Here is a 14,336-nt window from a genome sequence, read left to right as displayed (position 1 = left end):
CATCATCTGCTAATAGTCAGTAGTAACTTGCTGACTGGAACTATTTTTGTTAAAATACGAGTACTGTGATTTTGTAGAACTTCAAATTACAATGAAACTGTCAGTTATAGAAAGCTGAACTCTTGATCTTAAACACGTTCAATACATACAACACCTTTGATTACAACATATACACACAAGCACACACATATGTGCACTGCACGTTGAATTGTAATAAAAATTGTGGTCGAATTGTTCACGTTATGCAATGCATCTTTTTTTGAATTGTTGGTTTGTAAATTTATATTTGTATCCGCTCATAAAATTAAATACATGTAGATATAAAGTCATATAGTAAGTATAAAGACCCGGCTATCATGTTCGTGATCAATTAAACATGCTTGTGTGCCAGCCGAAATTAAGGGTACAAATAATAAGTTAAATTCTGTAACCGTCGGATTAATATCGCTTATTGTTGCAATTTAGGACATTGTTAATTTTTGTTATCTCATTAGATCCAGTTAATACTTATGAATAATGACAATGATAATGTTAATGGTTGAGTTCCCACCACCCGAGTGTGAGGCGACTGTGTTTAGGTTAGATATATTTAACTTTCGATTTGCACCTATTTTCTTACTTTTACACGGTCACACATTATGTCACAGACTCACGGTGCAGATATACATACACCCAAGAACTATTCTCAGTCAGGAACAAAATATTCTGGTGTAAACCAGGATTAATTGTGCTGAAACATACATTTCAAGTGTTAACCAAGTTTTGTGTTGTTCGTGTGTGCTGCGTTTCTCGATAACTGCACGGACATGTATGTGATTTAGAAAGTAAATGTTTTTCCTGCCATTACGTTGACGGCATGTTAGAATTCAATAAATTGTTAATGTAGCTATTAAGCAAACGTCTGTAACGATTAATAACCAATAACGGTTAAAGTTATCAGAGGAACGTGATTTTATGGATATTTTGACTGACAGGTTGACATGGGATAGACAAGCTTCTACACAAAAGCCACTTTGTACTTAAGGTCAGTTATACGGCACTTAGTGAATCTGCAATAGCGGCCAGTTTTGGAAACACTTATGTCAGACAGAATGTAATTTCATGATAGGTAAATATGGAATATCTGATTAAACAATCATGAATTGATTAATATCGCTGAAGCTTTTAGTTGATCATTTAGACTGACATAATGGAGCGCATAAATACGTGTTTCAATTACACTGTGAATAGCCAAACAGTCTCAACGTTATTCCGCAGACAAACATTGAATTTACCGAATAAAAGTTCATCACCGCAAAAAGCTTCACCTTTACAATAGTTTTATGTTTTCATATTAATTGCGTACGTGTTGACGGTAGTTAGTAATTCAAACTACATGGTTATGGGAAAGTAGCGTTCTGTATGTAAAGGTCTTCGAGTTTATTCCGCCGCTGTCTTTTTAATTTGCCAACGATCTTTTTGTCAGCGCTGCCCTCTCTAAACGTAAGTAAGTGCGTACAAATTTTAATGCCTTTTCTTTACGTATATTTAGCACGAGAATTATATTTAAAAACAAAAAAACATTCGAAGACTTTGCTAAATAACGAAACATAAATTTAAATAACAAAAGACCGAGGTTTTGCAAAATTATGATGATGCTACCTACATGAACTTAACGTTCCAGTAATTCGGGCACGTTATTATTATTAACCACTGTACACTCGTCAACTATTACATTTTATTGTTACGGGTTACCTGTAAATCTGTAACTACTAACTACCGCAAAAATCAAATGTTTTAAATAGCACCCTTCGCATACATTTTTACCATTTCTTTTTTTGCACTTGTTGCAAGGTGCATGTTTTAAAGTAAAACTTAACCTCAGCTAAATCTTTCTTGCTTAGTATAATAAAGGGTTCACATATTTTTTCGGTCTTATTTGCAATTAATTACAGACTCAGTGAAGTAGGTCGGTGATCTTTCATTTTTCTCGAAAAGTGATCACAGGTGTACGTAACAGTCTTTTACACCGTCTTTAAATAATGTGCATTAAGGCAGAAAAAGTGAACACTTGCAGAAAGGTTTCGCATAACAATTAAATGTGATTCCGTTTAAGCCAATCATTGATAATCAATGTGTGCCACCATTTATGTGCTGCTCTCTCCTGGTACTAATCAGGATCTAATCGGCTGTTGCAGAAAATGTTGTTGATTAGGTAGTCATTGTTTTACACTGTCAGGTTACTGTAACATTAAACCTTTCTGTCAGTTAAAGTTGAAAAAATAGTGGTTGTGAACTTGTGATCACGAGGAACCGAAACACGCTCTAATTGGGGTAACTACCTACGAGCGAATTACGCACTGGTGTATTAACGGGAAAGTCAAAGAGAGATCTGACATATAGCGAACAGGGTTGGTATTGGTAAAAAGATTGATACTTTACTGCAAGTACCATACGTACAGCGGTATAGCGGTTCCGTGTACAATTGTATTTCAAAGCCACCTGGATGATGCGACTGAAAACCTGACCTCTAAGAAAACAGCCAGATTCAATGAAATCTCGTACTGTATCACAGCAGAAGCGTGCTAATGATCCCAGTCTGTAAGAACAACTATCAGTGCCAATATAACTGCTGAGAATATTCACGAAATCTTGTCTTTAGATTAGTGCAGAATCAACCTTCATGAGTATAATACATAGATTTGGAAACTTCCATTGCGAACCAAATAACGTTTGTTTCGGATAAATTCCGTCATATTTCGCCAAATTTTGCATTTTGGCCATATATTTTTTAAACCGCTGATTGGCTACCGGTAAGACATCTTTTTGAAATTACAGATACTAAAAACAAAGTTTTGGTTACATATTCGAGTTTATGATTATTTTAAGTTATGGGCTTGCCATGTACGATTAATATACATATCTATATAACGCTAACAGTCTGCCGTGTACGTTCATAAACGAAAGCTACACACAACAACAATAGCGATCGTCGTAGCCAATTAACTAAAACCTCGTGTCACTGTATATGGCATATATATTTTTATGCTACCGTATATTATGAAAAAGAGTTAGTTGAATGAGTAATAAGTATGTGATGAATTTAAGCTTAAGACTAGCAGCGCTGTACGTAAACCTTCAATATTTTCAGTATTTCCATTATGGCTGACCTTTCCCGTGCAAAAGCCAAAGATTTTTCGATTGACTCCATATTGTTCCGCAAAGGACGCACCAGTCCAGACACGTGGTCATCCATCCGGTCAACTACACCCCACGGCGAATCAGAAAGTATCAGGCCCAGCATTTTTCCCGGAGGTCATCGTATGCTTGCCACGGCACCTTCCCTCCGTGCACCGTGGGTAGCTCCAACGGGATTAAAAACTGCAGCCACGGATGTTTCGGTGACAATGCAGCTTCCGCCGTTGATCTCGAATTTACAGCATATTTCGCCTAATTCCCAGTTTCCCATATGTTCTTATCCAGGTTTGTATAATATATTATGTCGAGTATGGTTTGCTGAAAGAGAATATTCCTACCAAATTATAGGTATAATTAAATGCCGGTTAAGTCTATATTCCACGAAAGAATTTTTAGGTTTTCGAAATCGGCGCTCGAGGAAGGCTAGCTTTGATCGGAAACCACGACAAGCTTACAGCACAAAACAGCTAGAACGTCTGGAAACGGAATTCAAAATCGACAAGTACTTAACCGTTTCGAAAAGGTTGGAATTGGCGGAACTTTTGGGACTTACAGAAGCACAAGTGAAAACATGGTAATGCATACGTAGCTGAAGTTTCTTCACTATAAGTACGTAATCATTAAGTTGACGGTAGCGATCTCTTAAAAAATTCAGTACGATGTATACGAGTACGCATCTGGATCCGAGTCATCCGACCCTCGTTAATGTGCCGAAAAACTTTTTTTAAATCCGTCTACCTGCCTTTTAAATTTTTTTAGGAATGCCAGGCAGGCAATTTTTTACAGTGTTATTTTTGGGCAGTGGTGGGTACTCTGTAGAAGTCTTATAATTTCATCCGACAGCCGACAGGTATGCAGGCATTAATGTTTTCTGTTATGTTTTCGTTCGATCGGGTTGGTGATTTGGTAAACTATTTTTCGCTTTGTTTTATGTAGCTTTCAAACTAACGCGGATAAAAACAATTTTATAGAAAAATTTGTAAAACACCTTTTTTACCCTTTAAACAATAAGTACAGTACGTGTCCAGTTATTTGGAATCTGTTAGTTTTTTTACTCTATGTACAATAAATACGAAAGTAATCATTCCCGATTACCAAACTGCAAGCGAAAAAATCCTTCTCTTTACAGCGATAATGGTGCGAGGATAATCCCAATGCTGATTCTCTGACGAATATATTCTTCTTACTTATGCATAATTTTGTCGAACTGACCAATTTACCGCCGTTCTTTTGTCGAACTGACCAATTTACCGCCGTTGGGTTACCCTCCCACAACTATGTTACACAGTTTAAGCTTTACCCTGCACCGTACTCAACCTGCATTTTGTAGCATTTACATACATGTGTGTTTTTAGGTTTCAAAATCGACGAACGAAATGGAAAAAGCAACTAAATGCTCGGGCACGAACAATTCAGCGTCAGATGTACTGCAGCTGGACGGGATTTCCAAACAATGCGATCTCACAGTCGACAGTTTCCCCTAATATAACCATTCCTATGAATTTTTGAAGGGATTAACAATTCAGCAGTAATGATTATAATCGGAACCATGTATAAAAATATTAATGTAATATGAAAGCCGCATTGTATTTTGCGGTACTTAAATATCAAGGGGCAGTATACTTGTACAGCCATGGCCATATGTAGCACTGACCCTACATATTTGAAGATGACGCCTGATAAAAGAGCAATCGCAGACTGACCCAAGTTGTGTAAATTAATTTTGTTGTTGCGAAACGCACTAGTACTAATGCTAAGCATAATAAGTTCAGAACACATTCGACCTAGTGGTCGAATGTGTTCTGAACTTATTATGAAGAGTTGTCTCCACGGAAATTGCATTAATTCAGAAAAACTTATGCCCGGGGTTGAACTGCATGAGTTATTTCGATTTAATTCTTCTAAAAACTACACATTGCATCACTGATGTCGAAAGGATATTGTACAACCCTTTATCAGCAGTCGAGAATCGCATCATAAAAACGAACTAAAACAACAAATTTAATATCGTAGCACAAAACAACCATTACCCTGATCAACAAAGAGGAGACTTTCCATGAAAGTTATCATTTCCCAAATTTCCACATTACGCATACCACGGTTCAATTCAAAAATTATGCGCAGAACAATCTGTGCATGTAATTTATGTGCTACTGATCGCATCACTGATATCACAGGAAATAAATCAATCTTAAGGCCAGTTTCTATCCCAGTTCTTTATTGCATATGCTCCAGAATTCATCCTTTAGTTGATCCTCGACATATGTTTGGAAAGTGGTAAACCGACACCGGTGTTTTTGTTTACCACAGTGTGGTCCAAAAAGAGACTTTCGTGTCATGTCTTCTCCGTTATATATTATTCTAATGTATTTGTCCTCCTGAGTGCTCCCCTCCGTCAGGGAATATATTTCAAAAGCCAGATAACTAGCATAGGGAATTGCGATTTGAAACGGCAAGCCAAGCGCATGAAGTACCGGGGCAATGGTGGAATCATGAGCGGAAAACAATGTGAATCTGCTGGCGTCATCTGCTCCTTCTGCAACTTTCTGTAGATTTCCCATGATTTTATTCAAAATTCCATATGAGTCGACAACGGCATATTTACGAAGGGTCGGTTCGCGCGACACTTTTTCAGCCAGCTGCTCCAGTACTTCAAATACACCCACCAGTTCTTTGTAAGAAAGACAGGTTCCATCAAAGCACGGCATGTGTCCGCCGTGACAAGCAAAATGCAATATAACGTCGAATACGTAAACAGGCCACACCGCTAACGGCTTATCCAGGTGTCCGGTGAGGAGATTCCGTATCGTGGTAATCAGGGCTGTGCTTTCCCGATCTTTGTTGAAGAATTCAGTGGTCAAGCGGAAATATTCCCCGAATAATTTACTATCCCTTATGCATTCAAATGTGCTGGCTAAAGAGCAAAACTGAATCTCGTCCGGAGGGGCAAAAAACACACTGTGAGGTATTTTCGGATTAGTTGTCGGATTCAAACCATGCATAAACGCCTGCAAACATTATAACAATAATGTTTTATCTGATTAATGCGTACTGCAATATACGGTAAATAATTATTATGTACATGTTGTGATCATGCTGTATAAACCTGAAAGTTTTAACTGCTCCCCGATAACCAGCAAGTCACACGTATACCGTTAAAAATTTTGATTAAGACTATGCACTCTACGACAGAAAAAAATATCGTTCCCATCGCTAAAATTAATGATAATATACAGTCGATATAAAAACAATTCCGTTTACGTTTTCACACTATGACATGCGTAATTCAGTAAACAAAGTTAAATGTTCTTCAAAAAATCAATACCTATTTTAGCAGCAACGAAACAAATGCTTCGACAACTTTGGCAAAAATAAGTCAGTGACAAAAGATTAGCTGGCAATGCAGTCCTCAGTCCACATACCAAAGCACTTTGGTATGTTCGTGGGAACAATGTGGAAAACACCGTCGTTTCGGGAGTGATCCACTTCTCCGCCAAACCACCCAACCGGCGCCGCACCGCGGAGCCTAACTGAATATGCTGCAGAACTCCCTTACTGGTGAGATGTCCACTGGCACATGAAGATCTCTCGGGAGCAAAGCCGAAATGCGAAATACTTTCTTCCGAAATTTTTAACAGTGATATCATTTCGTAATACGAATGCACAACGTCCGGAAGAGAATAGCTCTCGTCGTACGGGCAATATTTATGGGGTAGCTCCGTTACGTTAAACAACGTTCCGCGATCTCCATGCCGAATCAGCATCTGCATGGCCAGTATTTTCTCGTTTTGGAGAACGGACGCTGTCGGGAAAAAATTGTTAATAATCATAAAGATATTTTGTATCATGTATGGAAATAATGACCAGACGCCAATTCATTTTGAAAAACTTTTGAAGTAACAGCGCAGACAGTTTTACCATGAAGCTGTCAGAGCGGCATCCGCTCTCTATAGGATCGTTCGATAGAATATTTCATTAGATTTGTATGCTTTGCCGATAGCCTAGTGGTGCCTCTCTCGGCCTTAGAGTATGGAGGTTGTGGGTTCGATTCCCTCAATCGGCAGATTTTTTGCGAGTGTCTGTGCGAGCCTAGCCCAGCCCTTTCAAAGCCTTGCATTATTTGGAAATTCGCAAAAATTACTCGCAAAGGGAGAAAGGGGAATTTCCTTCGAATAAGCTCAAGCTGCAGACTGCAGCGAGAACAACCAAACAGTTGTTTACCATGCTATCGTTAACTGTAATACAGGTAAAGTACAGTTTTATTATCAATAGAAGTATGCTTTGCATACTTCTATTGATACCAATTACAGCGCGAATTTTACCTGGAAATTTTGGAGCTTCGCAGTAATATTCAATCCGATCATATTGTTCCTCCCCTTCATTCTGCTCCAGATGAGAAATCCAAGGACCGTGACTTACTTTGCGCGGCATGAGCCAGGAAAAGGGAAATGTAATCAATTTGATCACAGTGGACACCGCATTCTTCGCATCTGATAGGGAGAGAACGACAAAGACGATAACGTGAGGAAACGCGCTACGAAATACCGCTACATTGTACTTGCCTTCCGTCAAATTCAAGAAAGAAAAGCCGGGTATTACTTGCAGCAGCACGGTCCATAGTAATCCCAGCAACAGTATTGTCATAATTATCCGCCGACGCTTCATTGCTGATCCTAGCATGTCCATGGATTGTCCGCTTCCGCCTTTGGAAGAAGACAAAATTAGTGTAACGTCTTGCCACTTTTCAGCGGCATGATATTGTGTTGCCTTCGAACTGCGTGGTGTTTATCAGGTCCGATGTTTTCTTTCGCGTGAGTATACACCATACGGATCGATGTTCTTGTTGCCAATTCTGATTCACTTGCAGCCTTTTACCGTCACAATGTCGTAACTCGTAGGCACGTTCGTCCTCACATGTTACCGTTCCACAACCAGCTGCACTCATTAATAAGGAAGGAAGGTACCGGTTCTTTACCGCGTACATACGTGCACTTCATTCATACAGTAACTACAGATACGTGGTTCTAAATAATATTATCATGTACAGTACAGCCTGTAATGTAATGTGGCGTAAGTAAACAACAACTTGCTCTAATGGATCTGCACAAATCTTGTATACAAGATTGAGTTGATAATAATTATCAATTGCAGTTTGTAGTGTAAGTACACTCACAAAAAGAGCCAAAGGACTGTTGTGTAGCCTCTTTGTAGTGGATTGTGTCACTGTAGTGAAAATAGTGTTTAATTTTGTAGTGATATGCAACAGCATTAGCGTTCGTCGAAATTTGCTGAAAGTACAGCTAGAAATACATAAATTACTGCCTGAGAAAAGGGAATCTGTTGCATCACTCCCAGACAGTTTTTATTTAATACGGCGGTTGAATGCCCCATTGGGTCACTGGTCACTACTATAGTGTAGTCGAAAAGAAGGCCCTTGCGGCGACAGTGTAAGAACAACACACAATAACAACTGTCCACCTTGCAATTAGTTTTGTGTTTTAATTGGATATTTCTACTTTGTGCGGCTGGGGCTGCTTGTAAGAATCGTTATTTCTACCCTACAACTTCCGAAGTTTAAAAACTATAAATACATACATACATATCTGTACGTAGTAATAAATACTTCTCGAAATTACGTTATCAGGTAGTTCTGGTTATATCTATATTGCTGAAAACATACCACGTATTTTCTTGCAATACTTTGAGGATTGAATACAATATTTAAATTTAGTTCCGCCTGTTACTACGAGACGGTTCGATTAGTTTGGAACATTCGGCCGCCCCCACACGCTATTGTTATTATTATATATATTATACATACAATCCTAACTCCGCCGTTTTTTTTTCTCCCTTTTCCTCCAACACTGTCCGGCGCAGAATTTCGTTCGATAGCTTAAAAAACGGCTAAAATCCTGTAGTTTGTCCCTATAACTTTAGTTTTTCGACCTTCTTTTCCTTCGAATTACGAAACACGACCAAAACGAATTTTGCTGATTGGTTTATCATAAAGTAATTATTAGTGGATTGGCGGAAATGCGCATATTTCGAGCGGAAACTGCTGACACAGCGTGGCAAACTGAGACATAAAAACTACGGTACATCAGTAATCAGTAAAACTTAATACTCCTGTTTGTCGAAATTTTGTAACTGGCAGAGCAATAGTACTCGTACATTATCATTTCTTTGGCGGAAAGAGGAAAGGGCAACAGTATAACGCGATTAACTGTAAGGCAACGGGTAACTTACGTATAATCGGAAACATCATTGCTGCGTCTTAGATTTTGGTAGAAAGTTACTTTGAAGTTCCAGACACCAAATTTCATGAAATTAATTGCGTATTTTTTCTGCTTATATGCACAGTGACTCCGGTTTTCCCACGTGACATTTTTATTTTTAACAATTCGCGGTATGCTAGTGATTATTAGTGGAGGAAGAATTATTTCTTGAGTGAATTACTATTATTATGGATTATTAATTAGATAATTAATTGCTCTACTGATTATTATAAGAGCGGTGTTTTCACTGTTTTGGTGCTCTTCCATTTCCCCATAAATTCATTTTAGCGCAAGAAATAAATTTCATTATGCGGACATTCACTCGCTGCATCAGGCTGGACTTTCGCCATACCATTGTTGCTTATACGGTTCCGTAAACTAAATAATAGTTTTATCGATAATTTAATAACCAATACTGTTAACAGAAATATTATTCCTAAAACACAAAATAAAGTTCTGCACTCAGTTTTGAAAAGAAAAAAGTAACACCTAAACAAAGGAATAATAAATATTACTATCAGAAATAAACAAATAACAATTATGAATAATAATACTGATAATAATAAAATCAGTCATCATAATAATTGGCTGGAAAACCGATTGCGCAGTTGACAAACGTGATCACCAAATAAAAATAAACCATGTCAAATTAAAAAAATTTTAGCAAGCGGACGCATTTACTGATTGTTTCAGGTGGAAATTTCGGCATTCGGATTGGTTTTAAAATAATGTCAATTCGGCAAGACAGGTTTTAGCATGCGGACATAAGAGCACAGAATTGAGGCCGGTTAAACTCGGAGTTAGGGATTTTCCCAGGTCAGACAGGGGTAAGTGGTTCTCCCCGGTGAGACAGAGGGGTAGAGATTTTCGCCGGTCAGACAAAGGGGCATGGATTTTCGCCGGTTAGACAGAGGCGTAAGGGTGTTCGCCGGTCAAACACAAGGGTAAGGATTTTCGCCGGATATACAGAAGAGTAGTAGTTCGTCATATGACAGACTTTACAGTAAAGTTTGCTAATCAATAATTCCATAAATCATTACATATGAACAATTATAGAATAAAACAATCAACCAAAATTCAATCCTACATTTTCCCGACCGAGGCCGGAGGCCGAGGTTGGGCTTGTTATATACAATGCTAACTTCGCCGTTTTTTTTCTCCCTTTTCCTCCAACACCGTTCGGCGCTGAATTTCGCTCGATAGCTTAAAAAACGGCTAAAGTCCTGTAGTTTGTCCCTACAACTTTAGTTTTTCGATCTTCCCTTTCTTCGAATTACGAAACATGACTACAACGAATTTTCCTGATTGGCTAATCCTAAAATAATTACTAGCGGATTGGCGGAAATGCGTATATTTTTGACCGCAAACTGCTGACACAGCATAGCTGTATAACTGGGGCATAAAAACTGCGGCACATTAGTAATCAGTAAAATTTAAAACTCCTGTTTGTCGAAATTTTGGAATCGGTAGAGCGATCGGAATCGGTAGATAGTACATTATAATTTTTTTGGCGGAAAGAGGAAAGGGCAACATTATAACGTGATTATCTGTATGGCAACGGGTAACTTACGTATAATCGCAAAAATCGTTACTGCGTATTAGATTGTGGTAGAAAGTTACTTCGAAGTTCCAGACACCAAATTTCATAAAATTAATTGCGTAATTTTCCTGCTTATTTGTACAGTGGCTTCGATTTTTGCACGTGACATTCTGATTTTTAACAATTCGCGGTATGCTAGAGATTATTAGTAGAGGAAGAATTATTGTTCGAGTGAATTACTATTCTTATGGATTATTAATTAGATAATTAATTATACTACTGATTATTAGAAGAGTGGTGTTTCGGTGCTCTTCCATTTTTCCATAAATTTATTTCAGCACAAGAAATAAATTTCATTATGCTGACATTCACTCGCTGCATCAGGCTGGACTTTCGCCATACCATTGTTGCTTATACGGTTCCGCAAACTAAAGTTTAGTTTAGCACAAAGTTTAGCATGCGGACACTGCAGCACAGAATTGTGGCCGGTTAATGGAGAGAGTTAGGGATTTTCGCCGGTCAGATAGGGGTAAGGGTTTTCCCCCGTGAGACAGAGGGTAGAGAATTAGACAAAGGGTAGAGAATTCGCCGGTTAGACAAAGGGGCATGGATTTTCGCCGGTTAGACAGGCGTAGGGGTTTTCGCCGAACAGACACAAAGGTAAGGATTTCCGCCAGATAAACAGAGGGGTAAGAATTTTTTACGGTCAAACAAAGAGGCAGGGATTTTCGCCGGATAGACAAAGGGGTAGGGGTTTTCGGCGGTTAGACAGAGGGATAGCGATTTGCACCGGTTAGACAAAGGGACAGGGATTTTCGCCGGTTAGACAGAGGGGTAGGAATTTTCGCCGGTCAGACAGAGGGGTAGGAATTTTCGCCGGTCAGACAGAGGGGTAGGGATTTTCGCCGGTCAGACAAAGGGCAGGGATTTTCGTCGGTTAGACACACGGGTAGGAATTTCCTCCGGTTAGACCGAGGGTAGGGATTTTTGCCGGTATGCAGAAGGGTGGTAGCAGTTCGTCATATTACAGGCTTTATAGTAAAGTTTGCTAATCAATAATTCCATAATCATTATCAACAGTTATAGAATAAACAATAATCAAAATTCAATCCTACATTTTCCCGACCGAGGCCGGAGGCCGAGGTTGGGCTTGTAGATATTATGACGGCTTATTCGTGGAACACGCATCCGTAGTGTCACCTTTCGCCATCCAAGGCCCAGAATATTACTGAGCGAAAGCTCGCCGTTATCAGCTAGTACTTTAATTTAGATGAGCCCCTTTTATTATTTTCTTAATTGGCATTCCGGTATTTCAGTTGCGCCGCCATGGTACGGCCACCAAAACAGGCCGCCCGCTGTCCACAGAAGAGAATTGTGAACGTTGCTCGTAATAGGAGCCGTTCTAGATCGCGCTCTTCTAACCGTCAAATTCGCGCACCACGAAAAAACTTAACCCAACCACCACGTAGGCGGAACGTAAACATGGCGCGTTCTCCTTCTCCGTCGCCTTCGGGACCGAGCTCTTCAAATGGTTCTCAAAGGTCACCATCGCCACCGCGGCGACCCAACCCTCTCTCGGGCAACAGAGGCCAGGCGCTACGCAAGGGAATTCCCAAGCCCCGACGTCGCAAGCCGGGAGTGTTGGTGCTGCGAGAAATCCGTAGGTTGCAAAACACTACTTTCAACCTAATCCCGCGGTTCTCCTTCGCACGCGTCGTCCGCGAAATAACACAGAAAATGTTTAAAGCTAATTTACGCTTTCAAGCTGCCGCGTTGCAAGTGATACAGGTACGTTACAAGTCCTGCAGCTAAAACAACTCAAAGTAGCAACTTACACAATTCTCAGGTTAAAATTAAATAAACAAAATTCCCGGATTTACGGCACATGGATGATGTACTCTGTATCCATAATTTACTTGATTATTACTTAATCCTAATTAACGGATAAGGCCAAGCAAGGGTTGACGAAAACTGTTACATCCCTAAATCGGAGTAGAAATCTCAAAACAAATATTAACTGACTTAGCTTTTTTTTGTTTATTTTATTTAAGCTTTGTTTCTGCAAGTCACCGTGTTTTGCATCTTTGATAGATGCTATCGAATATCTTATCGTGCAGCAGTGACTTTGTGAATTTCATTCAATGATTTCATATTGTGTTGACGATATTAAATACGTACAGTAGTAACCTTTTGGTGTACGTTTAGGAGGCCGCTGAACATTTCTTGGTTAGTGTCTTTGAGGACGTGAACCTCCTGGCGATCCATGGAAGGAGGATCACCGTCATGCCCCGCGATATCACCTTGGCTTTGAAACGTAGGTTTTTCCGGCAAAAGTTTTCGATCAGTTTCCGTTTCTAATTGAATAAACATGTGGGGTGCAACATAAAACTGTTTATATGAACTATCCCTAATGGTAAGCAAAAGCATCAGCAAGAATCGCATGACAGATGCTTTTCGTCAGTCGTCAATAGGAACTACAGTACAGTACTCTACTCTATGCAAGGTTTCTACTGTAGATATTTGCTTATTCAGAAATTAAGAATATTCATTATAAACGACTTGCCATATGCTCACTCACTTATTTCAGTTTAATCAACTTACCAATATCAAAGTGAACTGGTACATAATACAATAAATAAATTATACATTGACATACCGCAAGTCTATAATGAAATTTATTGTGCACGGGTGGGTCGCTTGACTCACTGGCCTGGAGCATATTTTTATCGGTGTCATTTTTATTTCAGTGCGACGGGATTATGGTCACCAAAGAATGTTGCGCTATACAACCAACGAATAATCATAAGGAGATAAAAAGCAGTGGAAGTTCTTTGTCTATCATTATAGTCCAACCTATTACATAGAGCAACTGACCTCTACCATTGTGGGGAAGTGACCTTTTACTCGATCGTTGAGGCCCTCGTGTTTATGCTATTACACCGAGAGACGCCTGGCGTGACTGTGACTGCAAACAGTAACTCCTGATGCAGTAGTAATTACACAATTACGTAATTCTGTAAATTATATTGTCTAGGTCTGGATCTGGTATACGGTATTCTTGAGTACTTAGTACTTACTAATTGCGGCAGCTGCGTCGGGCGGTGGCGATTGCCGACATTGACGTGGGACTGGAAGCGCAGCCGCATACTATCGGATACCAGATTCTGGCTGAGCCTGTGCGGGAATCGGCGATCGAACTGAATACGTTGAGCGGACGGGTTGCATACGTTAACCACAGTGAAACCTAATGTGCGACGATTTTCGATTTAGAGCTGTGTTTATTTTTTAACCCTCTTGTTCGCTTCTTTTACTATGTACGATACAAAATTTAACTGTGTTATACA

The 14,336-nt window shown here is 39.4% G+C and overlaps 3 protein-coding genes across 7 annotated transcripts; 2 read left to right on the top strand and 1 right to left on the bottom strand.

Annotated features, from left to right (window-relative positions):
* The first annotated feature begins 1,387 nt into the window (after positions 1 to 1,387).
* On the top strand, positions 1,388 to 4,661 carry LOC129589441 (homeobox protein Hox-B3-like). Its single transcript, XM_055484212.1, has 5 exons — positions 1,388 to 1,482; positions 3,131 to 3,462; positions 3,574 to 3,751; positions 3,937 to 4,027; positions 4,533 to 4,661. The coding sequence occupies exons 2-5, from the start codon at positions 3,141 to 3,143 to the stop codon at positions 4,659 to 4,661; spliced, it is 720 nt and encodes a 239-aa protein (XP_055340187.1). The 5' UTR covers positions 1,388 to 1,482; positions 3,131 to 3,140.
* Positions 4,662 to 5,100: 439 nt separating this feature from the next.
* On the bottom strand, positions 5,101 to 13,484 carry LOC129589369 (2-phosphoxylose phosphatase 1-like). 3 transcript variants are annotated; one of them, XM_055484108.1, is made up of 5 exons: positions 13,171 to 13,484; positions 7,740 to 7,880; positions 7,500 to 7,667; positions 6,600 to 6,979; positions 5,101 to 6,185 (listed from the first exon to the last, which is right to left on the bottom strand). In XM_055484108.1, the coding sequence occupies exons 2-5, from the start codon at positions 7,861 to 7,863 to the stop codon at positions 5,382 to 5,384; spliced, it is 1,476 nt and encodes a 491-aa protein (XP_055340083.1). In that variant the 5' UTR covers positions 7,864 to 7,880; positions 13,171 to 13,484; the 3' UTR covers positions 5,101 to 5,381. The 3 variants fall into 3 exon arrangements, with proteins under 3 accessions (XP_055340083.1, XP_055340081.1, XP_055340082.1); XM_055484106.1 differs by lacking the exon at positions 13,171 to 13,484 and adding an exon at positions 7,945 to 9,819; XM_055484107.1 differs by lacking the exon at positions 13,171 to 13,484 and having other exon boundaries at positions 7,740 to 8,185.
* Positions 7,430 to 14,074, top strand: LOC129589371 (putative histone H3.3-like type 3). Of its 3 annotated transcripts, XM_055484110.1 has the most exons (5): positions 7,430 to 7,988; positions 8,076 to 8,137; positions 12,309 to 12,780; positions 13,198 to 13,306; positions 13,740 to 14,074. In XM_055484110.1, exons 3-5 carry the CDS (start codon positions 12,319 to 12,321, stop codon positions 13,790 to 13,792), a joined length of 624 nt encoding a protein of 207 aa, XP_055340085.1. In that variant the 5' UTR covers positions 7,430 to 7,988; positions 8,076 to 8,137; positions 12,309 to 12,318; the 3' UTR covers positions 13,793 to 14,074. The 3 variants fall into 3 exon arrangements, with proteins under 3 accessions (XP_055340085.1, XP_055340084.1, XP_055340086.1); XM_055484109.1 differs by lacking the exon at positions 8,076 to 8,137; XM_055484111.1 differs by lacking the exons at positions 7,430 to 7,988; positions 8,076 to 8,137 and adding an exon at positions 9,010 to 9,272.
* The last annotated feature ends 262 nt before the right edge of the window (positions 14,075 to 14,336 follow it).

Source organism: Paramacrobiotus metropolitanus, unplaced genomic scaffold (assembly GCF_019649055.1).
Source record: "Paramacrobiotus metropolitanus isolate TYO unplaced genomic scaffold, Prichtersi_v1.0 Parri_scaffold0000034, whole genome shotgun sequence".
Classification (NCBI taxonomy): domain Eukaryota; kingdom Metazoa; phylum Tardigrada; class Eutardigrada; order Parachela; family Macrobiotidae; genus Paramacrobiotus; species Paramacrobiotus metropolitanus.
This window is presented reverse-complemented; position numbering and strand designations above follow the sequence as displayed.